The 22682-nt window shown below is 35.8% G+C and overlaps 2 protein-coding genes across 9 annotated transcripts in view; both read left to right on the forward strand.

The window, feature by feature from the left end:
* The window catches only part of LOC148862331 (ADP-ribosylation factor GTPase-activating protein AGD3-like), a 117537-nt gene extending 109662 nt beyond the window's left edge, over positions 1-7875 (forward strand). For all 4 annotated transcript variants that reach the window (XM_088978522.1, XM_088978523.1, XM_088978521.1 and 1 more), the window contains 2 exons: positions 5077-5573; positions 7180-7875. In XM_088978522.1, coding sequence (XP_088834648.1) covers positions 5077-5573; positions 7180-7282 — 600 coding nt within the window. In that variant the 3' untranslated portion in view covers positions 7283-7875. The remainder of the gene's footprint in view (positions 1-5076; positions 5574-7179) is intronic.
* An 11558-nt stretch (positions 7876-19433) lies between these two features.
* The window catches only part of LOC148862332 (uncharacterized), an 86444-nt gene continuing 83195 nt past the window's right edge, over positions 19434-22682 (forward strand). For 4 of the 5 annotated variants that reach the window (XR_016109504.1, XM_088976055.1, XM_088976056.1 and 1 more), the window contains exons 1-2: positions 19472-19658; positions 21456-21919. Coding sequence is in view for 4 of the 5 variants with exons in the window: in XM_088976055.1 (XP_088832181.1) it covers positions 21562-21919 (358 nt within the window). In the remaining variant the exon portion in view is untranslated. Of the gene's footprint in view, positions 19659-21455; positions 21920-22682 lie in introns of all 5 variants that reach the window. The other variant, XM_088976054.1, reaches the window with a different exon arrangement.

Raw genomic sequence — 22682 nt, forward strand, 5'->3', positions numbered from 1 at the left:
ATGTTCTTTTACAATTAGCCCATTTTATTAATCAAGCTTATGCTCCTACTGAATATGTAGTTACTATATCCCTGCAGTAACATGAAAGAATCCCAAACTGTCCTTGATTGTTACAGTGCCATAGTTTAGAGAATATGACTAAAAGCCCTACCTAAATTCATATTGTACATATATAGATAACAATGCAGGAAGATGAAGGCAGACGAAGAGAGGAAAACCCTTAGTAAGATGAAGACAGGGATAGCTCTTAGATGGCATTTTGCTAGAAGTGTGGAAATGTTTGGGTGAATAGGCTTATTATGGATGATTTAGTTTATTTTATTCAATCATTGAAACAAAGAACAAAGGAGATATACAAAGTTGTACTTATTGTCAGGGGATTAAGGTTAGGAACTATACAATGAAACTGTAGGGGGAAACCATAATTTGAATCTTGTCCCTGTTTAGAAAGCCTAATTTTGAGGGTCCTTTTTGTAAGTTCTTTTCTACTCCGGATTCATGTAGCTGACCCTATAAAGTTTGGACAAGGATTAGATGATGATGATGATGATGATCTATGCCCTATTCAATCTTTAACTACTTGTAGAAGAAATGAAGGAGCCCCAAATTATCCTTTATTATGTTACATGGCCATAGTTTAGAGAATATGACTGAAAGTAAAAACATGGCTATTAACATCCTTCTGATAACCTTTCTTGTCCATCCTTCAGTCCACAAAGGAAAGTGACAAGATCCTTTGGAGATGCATGGGAGCATCTATTTTATGGACTATTTAAGAATCTTCTCCAACAAAAATGCAGACTCCAGCAACATTAACTGAGCATATTTGTAGAGTGGTTTACTGGTTTCAAATATTTGATAAATTCTCATTGTTTACCATGAATGACTAGAAGAAATAAGGGAGCTATTGATTGGTTCCCTCCACCAACTGATTGAGTATAGGTGAACTTTGATGGGCTTAGTCTTGGCGTTCTAGGGAATTCAGGAATTGGTAGAGCCTTAACAAACCATAGAGTTTATTCAGGCCATATTGGGCTAGGAAACTCCACACAGGCTGAACTCTTCTCAGTCACTGACATCTTAAGAGCTTGGACCAAGGTAGCAAGGTTCAAAACCTGTATCGAAGGCCGCCTTTTTTTTAGTTCTTTTCCCTTTCAAACTGGTTCAGAGGGGTTGGTTTAAGGCCCGTCTATCCCCTAAATACTGAGTATAGGGTTGTGTAGCAATATTTTGATCCTTGCAATGTAGCACGGTCCTCAAGAGAGAAAGAAAGAATAAGAGTGGAGTGGAAAACCCCAGAAGTCAGCAAAGTAAAATTGAATTTTGATGGGAGCTCCTTTGGTAACCTAGGTATGACAGGATAGAAGGGATAATCAGAACTTCTGAGAGTAGGATTTTGTCTTTATTTTCAGGGCTAACTAGAGAATGACCCCGTACTAAGTACGGTGCTAGTATTTTTTGATAATTTTTATTTTGTTTAAGCAAAAAATGTCTAACTTTTTATTATTATTTCTGTATTTTTTAAAGATTATTTGTATTGTAATATTTAGTTAATAAATTATTGCTGTTATTATTAAGTATTTAATTAATGATTTTATTATCATAATAATTATTATAATTAAAATCTTTACTGTAAAAATTTAAAGATTAATCAAAATGTAATATTTACTTAATTATTTAATTAAAGATTAATATTATTTTTAATTAGTAATGATGATGATTATTTTCTTATATTCTTATTAATAATCAGTATTTAATTACTGAGTATTGTTGTTATAATAGATTTTCTATTTACACTAAATTCTGGTAATTTACATAACTTTAATGCACAATCAGTTTTTGAACCGTAGGGCTCTTCATTAAAATTAAAATTAAAATTTGTCTGTGACTGAAAGTAATCACTTTGTCAGTTTCTTGTTAATGGCACGACTGTCAACACACATACGCCAACTACCATCTTTCTTTGGTGTGAGCAAAGCTAATACAGCACATGGGCTTAAGCTCTCACGGATCAGCCCCTTCTTTAACAACTCTGTTACTTGTCTTTGGAGCTCCTCATTCTATAGTGGAGTAGGTTAGGCAATGCTGCTCCCGGCATTAAATCTATATGATGTTGTACATCTCTTAGGGGAGGAAGGCCATTGGGTAGTTCTTCAGGCATCACATCAGCATACTCATGAAGTAGCTTCTTCACCAACTCTGGAATAGATGTTTCTTTGCTAACTTCTTTTGTAACCAGCACGTAAACAACATCAAAATTCCCATCTTCTTGAGCCAATTTATTTGAGGTGAAGAGAGTAGTGGTTGGATTTGTTTCCTTCTTTGGAAATGAATCAAGTTGCATTGGTTTAAGAGTTATCTTCTTATTGTCTTTCACAAAGTTGTATATGTTCTTGTCCCCATAATGAATGGTCTTGCGATCATATTGCCATGGGCGACCCAAGAGAATATGGCATGCATCCATTGGGACAACATCACACCATACCGATTCTTCAAATGTATTACCAATAGAAAAATTAACTAGGCATTTAGAAGAAACTCTTACCTCATTTCCTTTGTTGAACCACAGAATACGATATGGTCGGAGGTGTTGAACAATCTTGAGCTGTAATTTATCCACCATCTCTTGAGAAACAAGATTCTCACTACTCCCACTGTCAATAATCAGGTTACACAACTTCCCACCCGCTGTACAACGTGTTCTAAAGATATTCTTTCTCAACCAGTCCCCCGGTAGTGGTTCTTGAGGTGCAACCATAGAGTGTCATATCACCAGAGCTTCACCCTCAATATCCCCATCCAAGTTTTCTTCCTCTAAAGCATTAGCTTTAGTAGTTTCAGCCACTTGCTCATCCTCAACATGGCCCATATCACCTTGTTGTTCATCAGTGACTTCATCAACCAAATGTGTTTGCCCTTCAATCCTTCTCTTAGGACATTCATTTGAACGATGTCCCAACTCCATACACCCGAAACATCTAATAGTAGGCTGCCCTTAACTGCTCTTTGTTGCATTTGAAGTCCCTTGGACTGTAGGTCGTGTTTGGTTGATCACACGACCCCTACTTGCCCCAACACTTCGACCTATTGATGAAGATTTACCTTGGAGAGCACTTAGCCTCCGCCCTAAGCTTCGACTTAGTTGAGCTTCAACCTTTAGAGCTAGCTGATATGCATCCTTTACCTTATACGGGCAATGTAGGTTGACTTGATCTTGTATTGGCAACCTCAAACCATTGATATATCTACTAACTTTTTGCTGTTCAGTTTCTGACATATTACTCTGAATAGTTAATCTATTAAACTCTTTTGTGTATTCCTTCACACTCTTTTCCCATTGCCTTAAATTCTGCACCCTTTGGTAAAGAGTTTGCTCATAGTCTAGTGGTAAAAATTGGGCTTCGAGCTTCCCTTTCATTCTTCCCCAAGAACTAACCTTTCTTTTCCCCATCCTTTCTCTGTCCCTTTGGTAATTTTTCCACCAATCTAAGGCTGTCCCATGCATCTTGGCTGTCACAAGCTTCACTTTTCTTTCTTCATTCATTTCTTTCCAATCAAAATAATTTTCAATACTGTCCAACCAGTCTAGAAGCTCTTTAGGTTCCAATTCACCATCAAACTCGGAAATATGAAGTTGAACACCATGACCTTGATTGGATTGTAAAACTTGCACTATTCGGTCTTCCCACCGCTGGTTGTTATTCCTTCCATGCTGATCACCTTCAGGTTGCTCAATGTCTTCACTTGATTCTTCACTAATAATGTCAGTGAGTTGATCATCAACTCTAAGAGCTTGTCTTCTTCTTCTTAGCCCCAAATCATTCGCTACGTCACCATATCTAGCAGCATTTTGAGCTACAAGTTGAGCAAGATGTTCAATCTGTTCTTGCACTCCTCTTATAGCCTCTTGGAAAACCTCTACAGTGACATGTTGTGGTCTTCTACCACCCCTACCACGTCCACCCCTTGCAGCCATGATAATATAGAAAACACAAGAAGGAGATGAACTTTGAAATAAAGCCAAGGAAAGAACTTCCTCTGATACCACTTAATGTGGACAAAAGGACAAGTTACATGTAGTACCTCAAGTATACAGCAATAAGCACAAGAAATACCAAGCTGAAAACAACAAAATAAGTTGGAATTTTAGGGATTTCAGACCTGAACCTAAAGTAAAACTCCTCCTGAAACAGTTCCGCTACAGTAACAATGGCAGCAAGCTGGCCTCCCATGTGAACACGCAGTGATGGAGGGATTGGAAGGTGCCAAAATGGGTAGACTCCTCAAAACCCAAGCTCCCAATGCTTGAAAATCCTAGCTGGGGCTGAGCTACAGCTCAAACAAGAGAGAGAACCAAAAAGAGCACTACAGAAACAGCCCCCTTCTCTTTTATAAGACTCGCTGGCTTGTTGGACAAGCTAGTTAAAATATTTACACATAAGCCCCCAGAATGTTTCCCTCTCACCAACAACTCCTTAAGAATAAAACTAACTTCAAATGAACCCCTAAAAGATAACTTTTGTTATAAAAAGATCCAAGAGACCAAAACCCAACAGAAATGCACCCAACTGCCCCTGACCAAAAATCTGGCTTATAAAATGACGAAAATACCCCTGGTCCCAAACTATCAACAAAGCTACCCAAAAACAACAATTTGGGATCCTACTACAAGAATGCAAAACAGAATACATACACATTTCTTTTTTTTTTCTTGCCTCATCACACCAAATTTCAGCCAAATCAAACAAGGTTTGACTGGCCAACCAGTCCTTTCTTGGTCTGCAGTGCATTCTGAAAGTTGCCATCTGACGTCTTGCCTTCCATTTCTTTCTTTGCTTCCATGTTTGCATTTCACCTAGAATCACTTAGTTACTTTGACAACTATGGGGTTAGAAATGTAGCAATGGTAGCTACACCCCAAAGATCCAGGCCCCAGGATAAACAAACAAATAGATCCGCTTTGCTAGCTGCTCTTATATGTGTTGCTTGTTTGGAAATGTTTGCTTAGTCAGGTTTCTCTATCTTTGATTGGCTACTCAGGAGCATTGAATTGAAGTTTTCCTTTCACATCTGCAGTATGCAGAAAAGCTTTTTGTTTGCAAGGCAACAAATGATCTAGATCTCCTTTCAGTGGCCCAGCAAATGTGGGACAGTGTCCGTACCAATGACAAAAAAGCAGTATATCATTACATTGTTAACTCTGAGACAGATGTCAATGCTGTGCATGGGCAAACATCTTTTAGCACATCTTTGACTCAGGAAAAAACAATGTTGTTGCAAGAGCAGTCAAATCTTGAGTGCAACTCTAGCTGCTTAGAGGAGGATTCTTTGGACAAGGACTTTACAGAGAGCTCTATGAAATCAGTAGATGCAAGCCAGGACAGGAATGTAGAAGAGTGTTTTGATGGTTGTTCCTTGCTTCACCTTGCTTGTCAAACTGCAGACATAGGCATGATAGAGCTCCTCTTCCAGTATGGGGCAAACATAAATGCTCCAGATTCAAGAGGCCAGACACCACTTCATCATTGTATTCTTGGAGGCAGAAATGCAATTGCAAAGTTGCTTCTTTCAAGGTGATTCTTATTATCTTTACCCCTATTGCTCTGTTTTTTTTTCTTCATGGTGATTTACTTCATCTCTGTGGGTTATATTCTCCTAATGTTTAAAAGCAATCTTTTTTTTTCATTTGTTTGTTTCACATCATAAATATCTTAGAATTCTCAAAAAGTATTATAGGCCTTTGTGATATTACTAGCAATTTCGTCTGATCTTTATTTAGAGCTTACTAGAGTCATCATGTCCCAATCTTGTTCTTCTGCCACCGCACTATGTAAGACTAGGCTAATTTTTGGTCACTCTGGGTTTGTGTTGATTATTGCCTATTGCTCTACTTTTATTGCTTAAAATTACAGTATGGATGATGTGAACATTCTTGTTATTGCTGTCACCATTACCATAGAGGTATTTTCTATCATTAATATGGAGGTAAAACATGGCTCTTGATAGAACATAATGGCAGGACAGGACTCGTTTAGCTAAAACCAAACAGTTGAATTTGGCATTAATGCTGATTTGAGTTGAGATGGGCATTAATATTGGAGGTACTTTCATAGCTCTTGATAGAACATAGCATTCTTCCTTTGTAATCTGTCTCTTTATTTTGACATGTTCAAATCATGAAGCCTAGTCAACAATCAAAAAAAAGTATGAATCCTCCAAGTCTTCTGCAGATTTCTTATATCTTTCACCTTCAATAGTCTAGTGCCCATTGCTCACTTGCCTTTTAATATTGATAAAAAAAGTTCCACTTGTCTTTCAAATCCAAAGACCTGATTGGATGTTGATATAATGCCTTTTCAACTAGAGCTGAGTAATCCTTGCATCAAAGAGTGAATTTTGATAATGTACAGCGGAGTCCTTGGGAAGCTAAATATGGTAGGTGCATTTAGATAAAATAGTAGCATTAAGCATATAACAGCAGGCAAAAGATTAAGATGTATGATCACGTTGATGGATGTATTTCAGTTAACATTCCTTTTACTGATGTGGTCATGTGAATAGGATTAGCCTTTTAATAAAAACTACATTATGCTGTTGATTGCATTAACAACCTGTTCATTTAGCTCAGAATAGATATGTTGAGAATTTGTTTTTCCCTGACAGATTCAAGAGTAATAACGTGGCATTCTGTAGTAGACCAATAGATTTATTTATTGGTATGTCGAGCTAGATTTTCATGTTTTTTTATTTAATGATTTTTGGGGAGGAGGGAGGAGCCATTTGGTAATAACCTTTGTTTTTTGGGGAGTGGTGCTAGAAAGAATAAACATTTTAGAGGAAGTTTTTGAGCTTATGGGTGCAAGATCCCTATATGCACATGACATGGTATGACTACACAATTTTGAAACGGTTCAATTCATGAAGATCGTAATTGTTTGAACTAACAATTGGCATAATCGCTCCATGACTTGAAAAAATCCATTTATAAACATCTAGCAGAAAGTGGAATTTTTTTGCACTCTTGGTCATTCATAGTTTGTTGAATTTTGTAACTTACAGCTATTAATGACATTATAGGGCTTCAGCCTATCAGGATGTGTTTTTCGGTCCCCTTATTTCTTAAGCATTCATTCTCTATTGTATGAAAAATCTGCTCAATGGTTCCTGGACTGGTTGCAGGGGAGCTGACCCTAAGGCTGTAGACGGAGAAGGCAATACCCCTCTTGATGCAGCAGAATCAACCTTCAATGATGAAGTACTGTCTCTATTTACTGATGCTTGACAGATGACATTGTTAGGGAGATGATTATTAGACAGTAGTGCAAAAAAGACGGATATCCAAGGGTTTGGGTTCTCTTTGATAATTATATTTCAAAAAATTGGTATCTGATACCCATTGGAGGAAGCTGTCAGAAGTGATCTTGGGAATTGAAGGACCAGGCAGGTTGGCATGCCTGCTTGTTGGGGCTCCTGAATAATAGACCCATGACTGTAACTTGTAGCGGCCTTATTCTCCCAGAATCTGAGAGCTTATGCAGGCTTTCTAGCTTCAACTTTTGTAATGTAATATGTATCTTTTCTTATTTATTAAGTCCACACCCCTCGTTTATATCTTTTATTTTCTTTTGGTTTCTTTTCTGGTGGTTGTTAAGTAGGGGGTGGTGTTGGGGGGTTGTAGCTTCAGGTATTATGGTTGTACATTTGTTTGTCTGGTTGCTCAGTGTGGAAAGATTTCCTTGGCGGAAATTCTTCCTAGTGATCTAAAAATGTGAAGAAAACGGAAAAAGAGATGGAAATTGCTATTTTCCAAAATGGGAACATTCATGTTGCTCAATAATGTCAAAGGGCTATTATCTAAAGCCTCTCTTTAGTCTCTACTTCTCTCCAATTGAAACATATCCCTACCGGAAGAGCTTGATACTTACAGGCGAAATTTTATGCTGCCAAAAAGACACATGATACCGGAGAACTTTGACACAATGTTTTAAAAACTGATCCTGTGATCCCGGAACAGAACTGCCTTTTCTTCTGGGTCCTGCCGTCCTGTGTCAGTGGTTCAACCGTCTGCGTTGAGCAGGTCAAGTCCAGATATTATCTAAAACTCGTGACTTTTTTTTTATTTCTCTTAAACTGACCATAACTTTTTAAAACCTTCAATTTAGCCATGTCAGAGGTCTGCTATTACGACATGAATGATTTTTATAAATTTATTAAACTAACCCTCCATCTGAAGTCTGAACCACAATCTAAACTTGATATATTGTTGATCTAAAAGAACAAAAGTGGCATGCAAAATAGTTTTAAAAATGAAATGTGCAATTAAAATATTTGAAACTTCTTATCATAAAACCTCTACCAATCTCTAAAACTTGAAATGAAAATTGAAGAATCTGAAGGAATTAAGAAAGAAAAAATTTTGAGCTTCAAATTATGTTGCTTCAAAATGCAAATATGATTTCTTTCGTTTTCACAACTTTTAAAAGCAAAATCATAATGAAGACCACTAGAAGCACTCAGATAAAAACTCCCAATTTTAGCAAATTTTCAACAACTAAACAAAGAGACTCGGTAGTGCAAATATTCAAATTCAATCGAGAAAACTGAAAAATGCCTGGTTTCAAAATTTGAATAGAACACAGGTTGAAATAACCATATTTCAAGTTTTCAGAACTTGTACGGAGAGATACTCTCTAGTTTGAAACTTGAGGTGCTGGAAGAAGCGATAAATGAAATAGCAGAAGCTGCAGAACATAAATGCTTATCAGTAGCTTTCGGACCACTTCCAGATTTCTTTTATGAACTGCGAGAAACAAAGGCATCACATACGTCTTTAAACTCCTCATACTCGATCCAAACTTCATTTTTGGATTCATCATGTATTCATGTAGCAGGACCTTTGTCTTCATCGACTTGAGGCAAACAACACTGCTGAAGTTCCCGTCGACACAGGGATTGACGATGCTATCCTTAAATCAAATATCCGATGGGCGAGGCCTTCTTTTCCTGCAAGGAAATTGCCCTTGAGTGACTGAAGACCATAATTTATGGGACGGACTGACAGGTTTTCCGACTGTTTTGTTTGAATTTTGAGGCACTGAAAGTCTAGAGAGAACTCCCATGGGTTCCAAGCCTCTACTACCTTGGGTTATTCTCTCTATTTTTTTATGTCTCGGCGTTCTTCAGGCAATTGAGAGAGTGAGAAGCCTTGAAAACTGCGAGTCAGGTGGTAGGGGAGGATGAACGGATCGCTGGACTGGTTGCTCTTCTCTCTCATTCCATGGAGAAGACTAAAGATTCAAATGCATTCATTCAGCGACAGTTTTGTTAAATAACTAAATACCTTTACTGTTTCTGACAATTGAGCATCTGTTAATATTCCGTTGAAACTCGTACATAAGTGAAGTATAATTTTTTTAAAATCCAATTTTACCCTTACAATTTTCTTCCGTGACAAATCGAGTTGGCTTGGTCTTTAACCAACGGCGGCGATAGCACTCACTGAGGGAGCGTGTTTGGTTGGGTTTTGGGTTAAAGGAGAAATTGGCTTGAGAATTTACTATTACGATGAACTAGTTGAGGAGCAGAAAGAGGGAGCGTCGCCACTAACGAGGAGGCTCGGCCCCCCAACGGAAGCACAGAAGTTGCCTGAGGAGGAGAATGTTCTGCCGGAGTTGCTTTCTCTTGGGTAATTAGCTCTACCGCTTCCAATACAACCTCATGCGAATTTATTTGCTCTCCAGGATCCGAGCAGGAACTTGCAGCCATGCTAAATCCAGCCCTCTTGATGTGATTGTGCACCGCGCCAAGTACCTCCTAGAGCGTAATGGGTTCGGAAACTATCATAACAATTGCGAGAACCTTGCGATCTACTGCTCCACCGGCTTGATCGCGCAGAAGCCTTGTGAGATCGGACAAGTTGGGTTCTTGAAATGCTTTCTTGGGAAGCTTCATAAAAGTGGGAATCTGAAGGCCTTACGCGACTTTCTCCGAAACAACTGTTTCTAGAACCGATGGGTGGAGTCCACTGTTATTTTGTTCCGGAGATTTTCGGCAAGGGCAAACTTTCGGATGCCATTAGAGCGAACATTGGGAGTATCGTTGCATATCTTCTGAAGCTCTGTAGTGGGAGTGACAGCAACATGAGCGCTTCTCTTCCTAATGCTCCTGCTCTGCCTATCAAGATTTTTCTTAATCTTCTTGCTGTGTGTTTTGTCTTATTTGTCGCTCTCTCCCAATCAGATATTGAAATTCACGAGGATGTTGACAACACTTGCCGACTCCTTCACAGCTGGACTTGTGACATGTTGTGCATGGGTTTTGATGAACATTGGAGTCACCCCAGGAGGAGCTGGAGAAATACGAGGGATTTCCTCAGGATAGAAGTGAATGACTTGTTCGTCCCCGATGTACATCCCTAGAGGAAAGATTGGAGAATAAACCCATCGTCATTTTCTTTCGTAGAAACATTAAAACGAGAGAGAGAGAGAGGGGCCGGTTAAAGATCGAGCTAGTTTAGTTTGTCGCTGCTGAAAAGAAGAAAACGGTAAGAGTAAAATTGGGTTTTTTTTAATTGTTAGAAACAGATAGAATGTGAGTTTGATAGAAGATAACTGAAATACACACTAAAAATTTGCAAAAAATTTGCAAAGAAAGTGAGAAGAATTGGTAGATGAGACAAAAATAAAAGAACCTTGGATTAAATTTTCTTGAATCATGAAAATTGAGAAGTAAAATCCCCGTCTTTCTTGTTTTGATTTTCGAGCATAGTTAAATGAGACCAAAGAAAGTGAAACCCTTTGTCATTCTCTCTCTCTCTCCAAGTTCTTGACAGAAGAAAATGAAAGAAAGGAGGGAGGAGAAGAAGAATGAAATCTTCACTACCTTTTTTTTCCATCTACTACTCTAGGTGAAATTTTAAATGCTTGGATATCGAAATCCCTTTGTTTGTTCAATCATACCTGAGTTATTGTGAAGAGAAAATTGACGAAATAAATGTAAGAGAAAAAGAAAAAAGAAGAAATGGAGGAGAGAAATCAGGGAGCTTGGTGGCTACTATCTTGGTATAAATTAAAAAGAAACAAAGAACAATGTTAAGGTTCCTTATTAACATCAACTTGCGAACTATTACCTAAGTAACACTCAACAGTTCAATGGTTCAATCGTCCAAATCAGCGGTTCTATGACCAAATCTTATAAAATAGCAGCTTACCCTTTTAGGTAGTGTTTGGAATGAGTGTCGTTTCTTGAGAGGTGTTTTTGAGAAAACAATTCTGCATTGACATGTCTTTTTCTCAAAAAAATTTTTTTTTCTATTTGGTACCATTAGTGTTGCTGCCCTATAGGCTTTTTTTCATTTCCATGTCAATATATTGTTGCTAGCAATAGTAAAAAAACAAGAAAACATGAAAAAGTGCATTTTCTCATACCACACCTTTTCCGATTTCCAAGGCATGGTTTCAGAAAATGTTTTTTGGAAAAAAAGAAAACACAAACAATAAAACACCAAAATGGATTTCAGACATGACACTGATGTGACGCCATTTTTTGAAAAACATCGGTTTCAAGCACCGTCTTAATGGAACCAAGAACATGGTTGGTTTTTCATCTACTCTGAGTGAAACCTTCAATGCTTGGAAACTAAAATCCTTGTGTTGTTCAACCATACTTGAGTTCTTGTTAAGAGAAAAAGGATGAAATAAATGTAGGAGAAAAAGAAAAAGAAGAAATGGTGGAGAGTTTGAGCTACAAAAAATATTGAGAATAATGGAAAGGAGAATGTGAGAAGAATCGACTTCAATGTATTTTAGATCACTGAAGTTCTAAGTATTTATAGATTTTTTTGTAGAGTTTGATTTACATAGGGTCTCATACAAGATAAACAAAGGAGTCCTAGATAGAGTACAATTAAGAGGGATCATGTTGATCCTAATTTACAATTGATAACATCATTCTTATCCTTATCTATCTTAGAATCCAGGCTAGATCTAGACCATATATGGTTATCTCCAATATGTCCCCTCAAGCTGAACGATAGGATGTGAAGCTTGGACCGTAGAAGACTATATTGTGGTGTGGCTAGAGGCTTTGTGAAGATATCGACAACTTGATCTTCAGAATAGATGTACCGGATTGATAACTTGCTAGCCACATAGAGTTCTCAGAGGAAGTGGAAATCTACTTCAACATGCTTGGTGCGGGCATGAAATACCGGATGTGCAGCAAGATATGTAGCACCAAGGTTGTCACACCATATTGCTGGCTTCGAGATAAGGAAGCCTAAATCGGTCAAAAGAGACTGGATCCATAAGACCTCAGTGACTGTGTTAGCAAGAGACCGGAACTCGGACTCCATACTGAAGCGAGCCACAATGTGTTGCTTTTTGGAGCTCCAACTGATGAGATGGTAACCTAAATAAATTGCAAAACTTCTCGCAGACCGGCAGTCATCTGGATAATTGACCCAATCAGCTGTAGAGAAGTGGATGATGAAGAAAATTGAAGTTTGTGATCAAGACTGCCCTTAAGGTATGCAAAATGCGCTTGATAGCATAAATTGCACACGCCACAGCAAGTAGTTATCACTGTCGAGCTTAATGGGTAGATAATGCGTCACATTCTGAAGAGAAGGAATCGAAGACATCGATCCTAGATTGTTCGAACTAGTATCAACATTGGTTCGACTGCCATTACTTCCTTGAGAACTTTCGTACTCCATCAGCTCTGATACCAAGTTTGAGCTACAAAAAATATTGAGAATAATGGAAAATGAGAATGTAGGAAGATTCGACTTTAGTGTATTTTAGATCACTGAAGTTCTAGGTATTTATAGATTTCTCTATAGAATTTGATTTACATAGGGTTTCATACAAGATAAATAATAGGAGTCCTAGATAGAGTACAATTAGGAGGGATCATGCTGATCCTAATTTACAATTGATAAGATCATTCTTATCTTATCTATCTTAGAGTCCAGGCTAGATCTGGATCGGATATGGTTATCTCCAATAGAGAGAAATGGAGAAGGGTAGCTGGTTGGACTTCAAAGAAAACAGTTGATGCAAACATCATGAAAATGAGGTCAAAGATAGATTAGGAAGAAAAGGCAAAAGAATAAATTAATAAAACTCTATGTTGTGTTGAATTCAAAATCGTTCAAGCTCAGAATTTAAGCTAAATTTATCTACCTCTTTATTTTATTTTATTTTTACTTATTCAGACTTTTAGACGTTTGGCATAGAATAGAGAATTAGCAAGTAAGACCGACCAGGGAAAAACTCGTGTGGAGATTTTTGATAGAATCAGAATCTCTGTGGGTTCGAGTTTTACAAAGTAAATATCGTCAGAATATAACAATGATACGAAGGAAAATCTCAAGATCTGCTTCCCCTTGTGAAAAACTTTGGTGAATAAAATGTCATCTATTTTTCCTAGTTTAGGGGTTCAGGTTTATGGCCAATTGGCCATTCAAATGTGAGTGCTTGGGATTTCCCATGGATTCAGGAAAAAGATCGCTTTCATGTTCCAATTGGGCCACCTGTAAAAGAGTTTAAAGATTTGGTCATTAAGGGCTTAAGGCTGCTTTTTTTTTAGTGTAAATGCAAAACTACATCGATGGAATATAACAATTGAACCGGCATTATACTCATTTTACACTCTTATGTGTTTGGATGATGGATGTAAACAAAGTGTCATGTTTTTGTATGTATTTGGAGAATATTCATCAAAGCCACAGACCTGAAAATCAAGAACAAAGAAATCATTAGAAGAAAGCAATTTACTAGATATTCTTTGTTGGTGGGATCATGGGTTTCCTAGAAGAAATCACAGACGCTTCGTGCGCCCCTCACAGACCTCAAAAGATTTTCAGTCTTCCTTTTCCCTGATAATCACCTCTCAACCAGGTGCAGGATAAAGAAGATGGAACCAGATACACGATGGATAAGATGGAGAAGAGAGCCATTCACGAAGAGAGATAGAGAGAAAGCGAGACACTCACGGAGAGCCATTCCACAACTACTGAAATTATCTATAATTTTGACTAATAATAACCTCAATAATTTTGAAATTATCAATAATTTCAAAATTATCAAATTATTAAATAACAAAATCATTGTAATTACTCAAATTTCCATAATTATCGAATTTCTAACATAACAAATCATCAAATAAAAAATAATTTTAACAAAATTATTGAATAACAAAAGTTATTTTAAAAATCACTGTTATTATTTTTGAATTATCAATAATTTCCAATAAAGTTGAAATTATCAATAATTTCTATGGGATAATTATAATTGTTATTATTATGTAACTATCATTTTCGAAATTATTGTAACTACTATTACTATTTAATAACAATTATTATTATTCAATAATTATCATTATCATTATGAAATTATTGAATAAAAAATAGTTATCTATAATTGTTTTGAATAACAAAATTTAAATAATTTTTCATAATTTCTAATAAGAAAATTAATGAAAATTATTTTAAATAATGGTAATTATTGGAATTGGCATAATTATAAATTATCAAATTATTGGATAACAAAATAATGGTTTTCTTATGGCATTTTTTAGGGTGTTAGTAAGGATTTTCAATTTCTTAACAATTTCTGTGATTTTTTATACTATTTTAAGAGGATAGGAGGGTGGTGTTTTGTTTAGAACATGAGTATCACGACTGAGGGTTATGATATGTTGATTCATAGATAGATTTCAAGTTGTCGATGTAGGCATGGCAGAACAAAAAGATGCTCTAGCAATTCTTCAATTTCAAACCAATTTAGTTTAAAGGTCCTAAGAATAAGTGCTTAGTTGATGATTTGGGTTGCAATGGAACTATTGAAACCAGTCAAGTTGATCGTTCGAGAATGAAAAAATGAGAAAAAAAAGAGGGGAAACCTTACCTAGTTAATTGGTTGAGTTGCAATTCTACCATTGGTTGGAGAAGAAAGTGTCGAAGAGCCTAACCCTATGTTTTTGGACGATTGAAAGGCATAAGTGGCATTTTGAAATCTAACTGGAGACAATTTTGTAATCAAATTTTTGAATAAGTGCTTATCGTATAAGCACTTTAAAAAAATTGAAATTTTAGACTACTTCAATAAGCATTTATTTTTAACTTATTTCCCAAACACTAATAAGTGATTAATGGTATGGTCCCGACCCAAAATAAGTTCTTATTCAAATAAGCACTCCCAAACTTGGCCTTAGTAGTTGATGAGCTTTAAAGTTGACTGCATTGAGTATTTTTTTGCTATGAACATTCATTGGGTTATTTATATCTTCAATCATAATTTATATCATCAACATCATCATCATTATTATTATTATTATTATTATTATTATTATTATTATTATTTTGAATAATGCAAGGTAAATTTATTAGAAAAGAAAACAAAGTATACAAAACATATATAAAAAGCAGAAAATAGAGACAAAGCAAATCCCACAAGCCACTCCAACAAAACAAAGTTTGAGTAGGTCTAAGCTTGCAAGAACAAGACCTAACAAAGGCAGCACCCAAACACAAAGACCTCGGTTATCCTACCTACAGAGGCCCAAAGCACCCCCTAAACCATGAAAAAAAAAACTAGCAGACGTAATTACTTTTGCCTCTACCTCTTCTACCTCTCCCTCTAGTGCTACAAGTTCGACGGGAAGGAGGACAACAATTGATAGGTCATAATAGTTCATCAACAGCTTGGACAAAGTAGATCCCACAGTCCATTATTATTTTTGTGTATTATTTTTCATACTTGAAATTTGAAGGTTATTTTATAATAATTCAAATATATTTTTGTAGTAATAATATGATAAAGATACACGTGCAATGCACGTGCACCCCACTAGTAAAAATAAAAATAAAAAACCATTTTTCGAATTGTGACATTGATCTTAAATAAGTATGCGATAATGGATAGTTTGATAATTTTGTCACCCATGGTAACAATGGATAACAGTCCTGGACTTGAACGCATATTTCTGAAAGCTCAGGTACCTAGTTGTTGCACTTGAAAGCTCATGCCCTCAAGTGTTACCATCACAGGATAGGTGTCAATCTCTAGTTTAAGGGAAATTTCTAAAACTATTCCTAAGTTTTAGGAAATAGATACATGTTTGGAATCGATGACGTTTTCTCAGAAAATGGTGACACATCAGAAATCCGTTTTCTAAGAAAATGCTTGCTGTTTCGTTAACCGTTTTTCTGAAAAAAAAAAATTCTCAAATGATGTCTTAAAAATCGGGAAAGGTTTGGTCTGAAAAAACACCCGTTTTAATAGTTTTTCTACTTTTTCTACTATTGCTAGCAATAATATACTACTGATGTGACATTGAAAAATACCTAATAGCTACAAACACCAATATTACCAAATAAAATCTGAGAAAACATTTTATGAGAAATCAGCAATGCTTATGTTATAAGCATCATTTTCTGAGAACGGCATCCATCCCAAACACCGAAGTCACATTTTATCTGCATGTGATTGCAGGTAACAGATATAATCTTTGTAAAACCCAATTTTACCCTTTTAACTATTAAAAACAACAAAATCCCTTCTGGGCTTCCACCAACAACTCGGCCCTTCTGATCTCCCCTCAATTTTTTTTTTTTTTCAGTTTTTGCTACATTAGTTTTACCTACCTTAGATGCTCAGTCATAATCACGTTTTCTTTTCTCTGGCAACCAGAACTAGCCGATGCTCAAATCCAGTGTCCCACGATCTGAAGATGGGCTCCTGGGAAGAATTAGAACTTAGAACAGAATGTTGTCTCACGAATTACATTCTCCACTCTTTCTTCCGTCAACGATGAACTCCATCTCTTTGGAATCCTCGAATATCCAAATCTTCAAGCTAATCTCATTGCTCTCAGACCCAGCACTCTTGAATCTGTTGTTACATGTGTAGGAGAAATCCAGACTTCCTTGTCTTGGAAAGCCTCCATTTGGATGAATACGGATCTCCTACACATTCATTTTTACACATATTCCTGTACATCAAATCGAGGGTGTCATTTCATGCGTGAATCTAACATGTGCGAGTGATATTAATACACAGATGTTTCAAATCTCCTCCCATCATATTTTTTATATATTAAAAATGACAATGAATTTTAAATCAAATAAAAAACAGGGGGTGAGGATTTATTCTTCTATCTTTCTTCAAATATTTTCCAACTAACTGAATAACCCTACCAAAAAGAAAAACATGGGATAAGAGTTAAAAAAAAAATTGAAACGATCAGCTATAGCTTATTTGAGTTGCAAATCCTTTTTATTGTGAAAATCATTAGTTGTTGAGTCTGATTAACAAAAAACTATGAGTGGTGATAGATACCCTGTATTTTCAAATTTTTATTGAAATCGATAGAGAAGATCAGTTCAATACCTTGAACGTTGATCCAGGTGGAGTTTCGTCGATATTTAACAAAATTGAGCAAACGATGTGATAATCGCCTCAGGCATTCAATTCTCTGAAGTCTGAAGCGTTATCCCCTGTTTTTCTTTCTGGTAGAATTATTCAGTTAGTTGGAGAAATATTTGGCCAAGGGGGAGAAGAATAAATCCTTAACCCCTGTAATTTAAAATTTACTGTCATTTTTAATATATAAAACATGTGATGGAAGGAGGTTTGAAACGTCGCACATGCTAGATTTATGCATGAGAGGGTGCTGACATGGCCCCCTCTGAATTTATGTACAGGAAGATGTGTAGGAGATTCGGACTCCATTTGGATTTGCCTAAAATTAAAATACGGTTCAAAAAGCAATGAATCAGACCTCTTCGCACTACAAAAGAATGAATGAGGCTTGCTTTGTAATGTACTCTGAGATTTTATTGGATAAATATTCGACAATGACAGGCATTGCTTTGGTTCTTGAACTCTAAAACACAATAATTCAATACCTGAATTTTTAAAACGTACCAATTTAGTACCTATTGTTAATCAGCCATTAAATAACATTTAAAAAAACACAAATGTCTTTCAAGTGTTATTTGATTTTCTTTATCAATACCTCAAATCATTGCCTCTTCTATTCAATAAAGTTTACGTAACTCCAACTTTCTTGATAAAGAGAATTAAATGATACTTTAAAGGCATTTGTGTTTTTTTAAATGATATTTAACAGTTACTTAATGACATGTATTGGAAACTGAATTATCACATTTTAAAACTTAAGGACCAAAGTGTCACTAGGCCCAAAGCAATGCGTTTGAAGGCACCCCTTCTTTTTAAAACCCAATTCTTTATGGAATAAAAAAATAAACATTGCTTTGAACCTTTGACAAGATATTACCCATTCCTTTATATGAATTAACAAAACAAATGAAAACCTAAAAATACCAAAGAAAAATAAAGGGGATGGATAGTAACCAAGGCAAGCTGCGACTTTCAAACTCCTTAACGCACTCCTGGTTTACTATGAACTTGTCCAACAAGTTTGGATGGCTCAAACCTGATTCCTTCACGGAAGTTTAAAAACTAGGAGATGTATGCGACTAATTGCTATCCATGAAAACTGACCGGGCATCTAATAAATAATAACGGATGGAATCCCTGAAATGGATTTCTCGAGGTTTTATTTTCCACGACATGATTTCAAATTGGAGAGTTATGATCAACAATTATAAGTCTTTTGGACAATAATTAAACTGAATTGGACTGGTTTGGATATGAATTCGGATTCCTAATTTTTTTTTGTCGCTTTGGGATCCTTTGGTAATGGTGACGATATGTTCCGCCATAAGATCCAAAAATGGGCTTTCTCAGGATTTCATTAATCTCCCGTCATTTTCAAAGCACTCTACCCTATATTGAAGGCACCCCTTCTTTTCTCCACACTGCAACAAACGAAACACCCCAACTGTAATTGACATTCTATGAAACAGATTACTGATAATTACAAGACTTTCAAAAGTCAAAAGACACTATCGGATTCTCATGCTTGGGGAGAATATACAGAGACATTGGTAACTCAACCTGTGTATATAATTACTCAAAGTATGGTATATTCTTACTATAATCACTCTTATATTTTTATATCATAGAAGATTAGAAGATGTATTTTTCTTTGATTTTTAGAGATATATAAATCTATTGCTTGTCATTTTCAAGGAGAAAAGAAAAGTAACATTCAATGTATACGTAGAGGCGTTGTTGAAAATTTAGATGTATTGAGTTAGATTTTATTTTGAAATTTTGAAGAATAATAAAGGTCAAAATTGATATTTCATTAATTAATCAATATAAATTGTCAGAAAATTTACGAATACTTTAAGGAATTTTACAAATATTTAGGGATAGTTCTAATACATTTTCTAACTTTTTAGGGTAGTTTAAGAGCTCCTTATAATCGGTTTGGAAAGAGTATAATTACAAACAAGTACACTACAAATATATATAAAATAATACATAACACAAGGCTTTGCACTCTATAATATATTCCTTCCAAACATGTGCAATACAAATTAACCCTTTAATTTTTAATTTGTAAGTGAAAAGGGTATTTTCGTAATAAAATTGCCGGCATCAACGCAGATTTTACTTGCGAGCTTCCGCTCTCCCATATTGATTTTCATCTGTGAGAAATGAAGCGAGATGGGAAGAATCTGAAGAATCAGAAAATATAGAACCATGCTTTCTGCTCCCAAGGTGCTTTCTTCATCTGTTCTTTTTTTTTTTTTAATTATATGGCAAGAATGAATTATTAATTTTCTTTTAATTAATGATTGATTCGACTTTTTATTCGATTTCTTTTACCAAGTATCAACAGTCCAATTCCACTCCACGTTTTCTCGATCAATTTCGAGTTTATTTGACACTGATTTGAATCAAATCGACAAACTAGACCGACTGACTTGAGCATTGCGTTATTGATCCCCTACCTAATTGAGTTTCAGAAACAATTTACTTGTTCCCAGATTCTGTCGTTGTTTATGTAACTATCGCAATTGGATATTACACTGAACCAAGCATTAATTTTTATTTTAAATTTTGCGTGATGGAGGCATGCCCATGCATTTTGATCGATTGATTCAATGGAATAATAAATCGTTTTTATTGATTAACCTCCATTTCCCGTTCAACTGATGAACTCTGAATTCGGCATTGCATTCTTATATGTGGATTTTCCAAACAATTTGCTTGTCTTTTCTGTGGTTTGCTAATTCCACAACTAGGCAGTATATTGAACCAAGTTTTGATTTTTTTTTTCTTTTTCATTCTTTTGTCTTTTAATTTTATCTGATGGATAAATGCCCATCTATAGAGATTGAGCTCCATATCCAATCTATATCGGTGAAGCAACTGATTCCTGCAATCGTTTAGGAGCTCTAACTTCGGAATTGTGTTTCTATTCCTCTAGGTACTCGAGTTTTAAGTCAATTGATTTTGTTCGGAGATTCTTTGGTTGATTGCCCACATTTTTCAATTCATATTATATCTAACCAAGTTTTGATTTCTACAAAAAAAAAAAAAAAAAACAAGTTTCAATTTCATTCCAATTTAAATTTTGTGCAACTGGGACGTGCCCACTTATTCAAATAACTGACTAAATATGGCTATTGATTGATTTTCCTTTGTTTATCTATAAGACAAAAACCATTAATTGGAGTATTGGGCTCGTATTTCAGCTTAACATTTATCAATCTATTAATGTAGAACAAATCTGCGAACAAATCTGCTGTAGTTGTTAAATAGGTATACGTTTGGCTTCACTCAGCAATAAGGGAAGAGCATCCATTCTTGCTGGTGTTATAATTAGTGCTAAAAATGTTACTCACATTTCTTTGATTTAGGGGCCATTGCATAAAATCTCAGGCTGACAAGAGTGAGAATGTGGGCTTGTGTCTAAGAGCAGCACCTTCATGCAAAAAGTGCTCAAGTTTAGCTCCATATCCACTCCACCTCTCCCAAAACCCTGGTCAGCCAGGATTAGCATTGGATAGTTGCCTTTTTATTTATATGTTTTTATGCTCTCCCTATACCAATGTTACATTTCCATGTACCTTGGATCTTATACAAACTTATCAGTTTGATAAGCGAAGTGTTATAGGTTTTTAGTATTTGCTAATAGTTTAGGGGGATGGGCCCATGATACATGTAATTTTTTTGTCCACTTATTTTATTATATTGTAGTTTATATACCGTTTCAAATAAAAAAAAATTGTAGTTTGTACAAAATGATATAATTTCTGATAAGATGTAAGCCTATAACAATTTTTTTATGACAAGCGTGAAGAGTAGGGCATTTCAAAGTTTCCTGCTTTTTTTTTTTCATGCGGGGTTGAGGATACTTAAACAATACATTCTTCACTGTTTGGGGCCAGTTACTGGGGACTGTTAAATGCATTTCATGCTTTTATAATTATTAGCAACTAAGGGACAGAGTGGATATTATCTTACAGATGAGAGATCTAACTCTTATAAACTTTCTTGAGTGTAATGCAGCCAACATATCCTGACATAGGTATTTCAGCCAACTGTTACATTGGAAGATCTGAAATTTGAGATACTTTATGATGCATCATTTACCAATTTGGTTTGTAACTCTGTAATGACAAAAATGCTTCCAAAGCTTTCTCGGGGTTTCTCCTTATTCGGTAGCAGAGATTCTTTTGTTTTTGATGAGAAGAGGGTTGATGAATCTTCCGGTAGTGTCAAGAATGAATGTCCTCCATTTCTCAAAATGAGAACAGATAAAGATGTCTATAGGCCCGGTGATTCAGTTATTGTTACCATAGAGATTTGTAACTTGAATGGCACTAAGGAGATACATAAACCGGATGAGTGGGCTGATGATGCATGCTCATTTGTCATTGAAAGGCTAAGTTTTGAAGTTAAAGGAATTGAGAAGTTGGATACTCAGTGGTTTGCCACACAGAAACCATCATCAGGATCAAAGCAGAGGCAAGGTGTGGTTATGCTATTCCTGTGTAAACTCATTAAGGTGCAAATATCAAGATAGATCACAATATCTGGAATTTATTATTTATTGCATTTACGTGTTTTTCATTTGCATTTTTCTAATATTTTTATTTGAAACAGAAAAATGTTTTTAATTGCAGACAACATAGAAAGAACAAAACAGATCTCTACAAACTGAGGCCAGACTCCCCTAGGCTAAGCCGTCACTATAAATATCTGGAACTGAAGTTCCCAATACAACTCTTTCCTGACTACATCTCCTCTAGCTAAGCTGTCAGCTATGGAGTTTGTTGATGTATGGACCCAGAGAAATGAGATGATTATTCTAGAGGTAGACTAGCCTCTCTAATACAATTGTGTAGACAACAAGATCCTTCTCCTCCATTCCTCATCCAACCAATCACCACCAGTGAATTTGATTTGATCTCATTGTCTCATAAGTCATAACCCAAGGAAAACATAAGCCTCAAACCCTGGAGAAAAGACAAATATTCAGTCCAGATAACAGTATCATGGTCTGTGGGATTTGAGTAAACAAGTACTACCTTCTCCTTTCTGCCTCTGAAGACTTCTTCAGTGCTCAATTTCCTTTGGTTGCCTTGACATCTTTTCTGATATATATGGATAGCTGTCCCATACTGACGTAGGATAGGGTAGGGGTCCCACTAATTTAAGATCTGGTGGTGGGGTTTGTGGAAAAGAATGGGTAAGAAATTGGAAGAAAAGAACTCTTGCTGTTGGGGTAAACAA

The sequence above is a fragment of the Nelumbo lutea genome, chromosome 3 (genome assembly GCF_056320005.1).
Source record: "Nelumbo lutea isolate HS-2025 chromosome 3, American lotus-T2T, whole genome shotgun sequence".
Lineage (NCBI taxonomy): Eukaryota > Viridiplantae > Streptophyta > Magnoliopsida > Proteales > Nelumbonaceae > Nelumbo > Nelumbo lutea.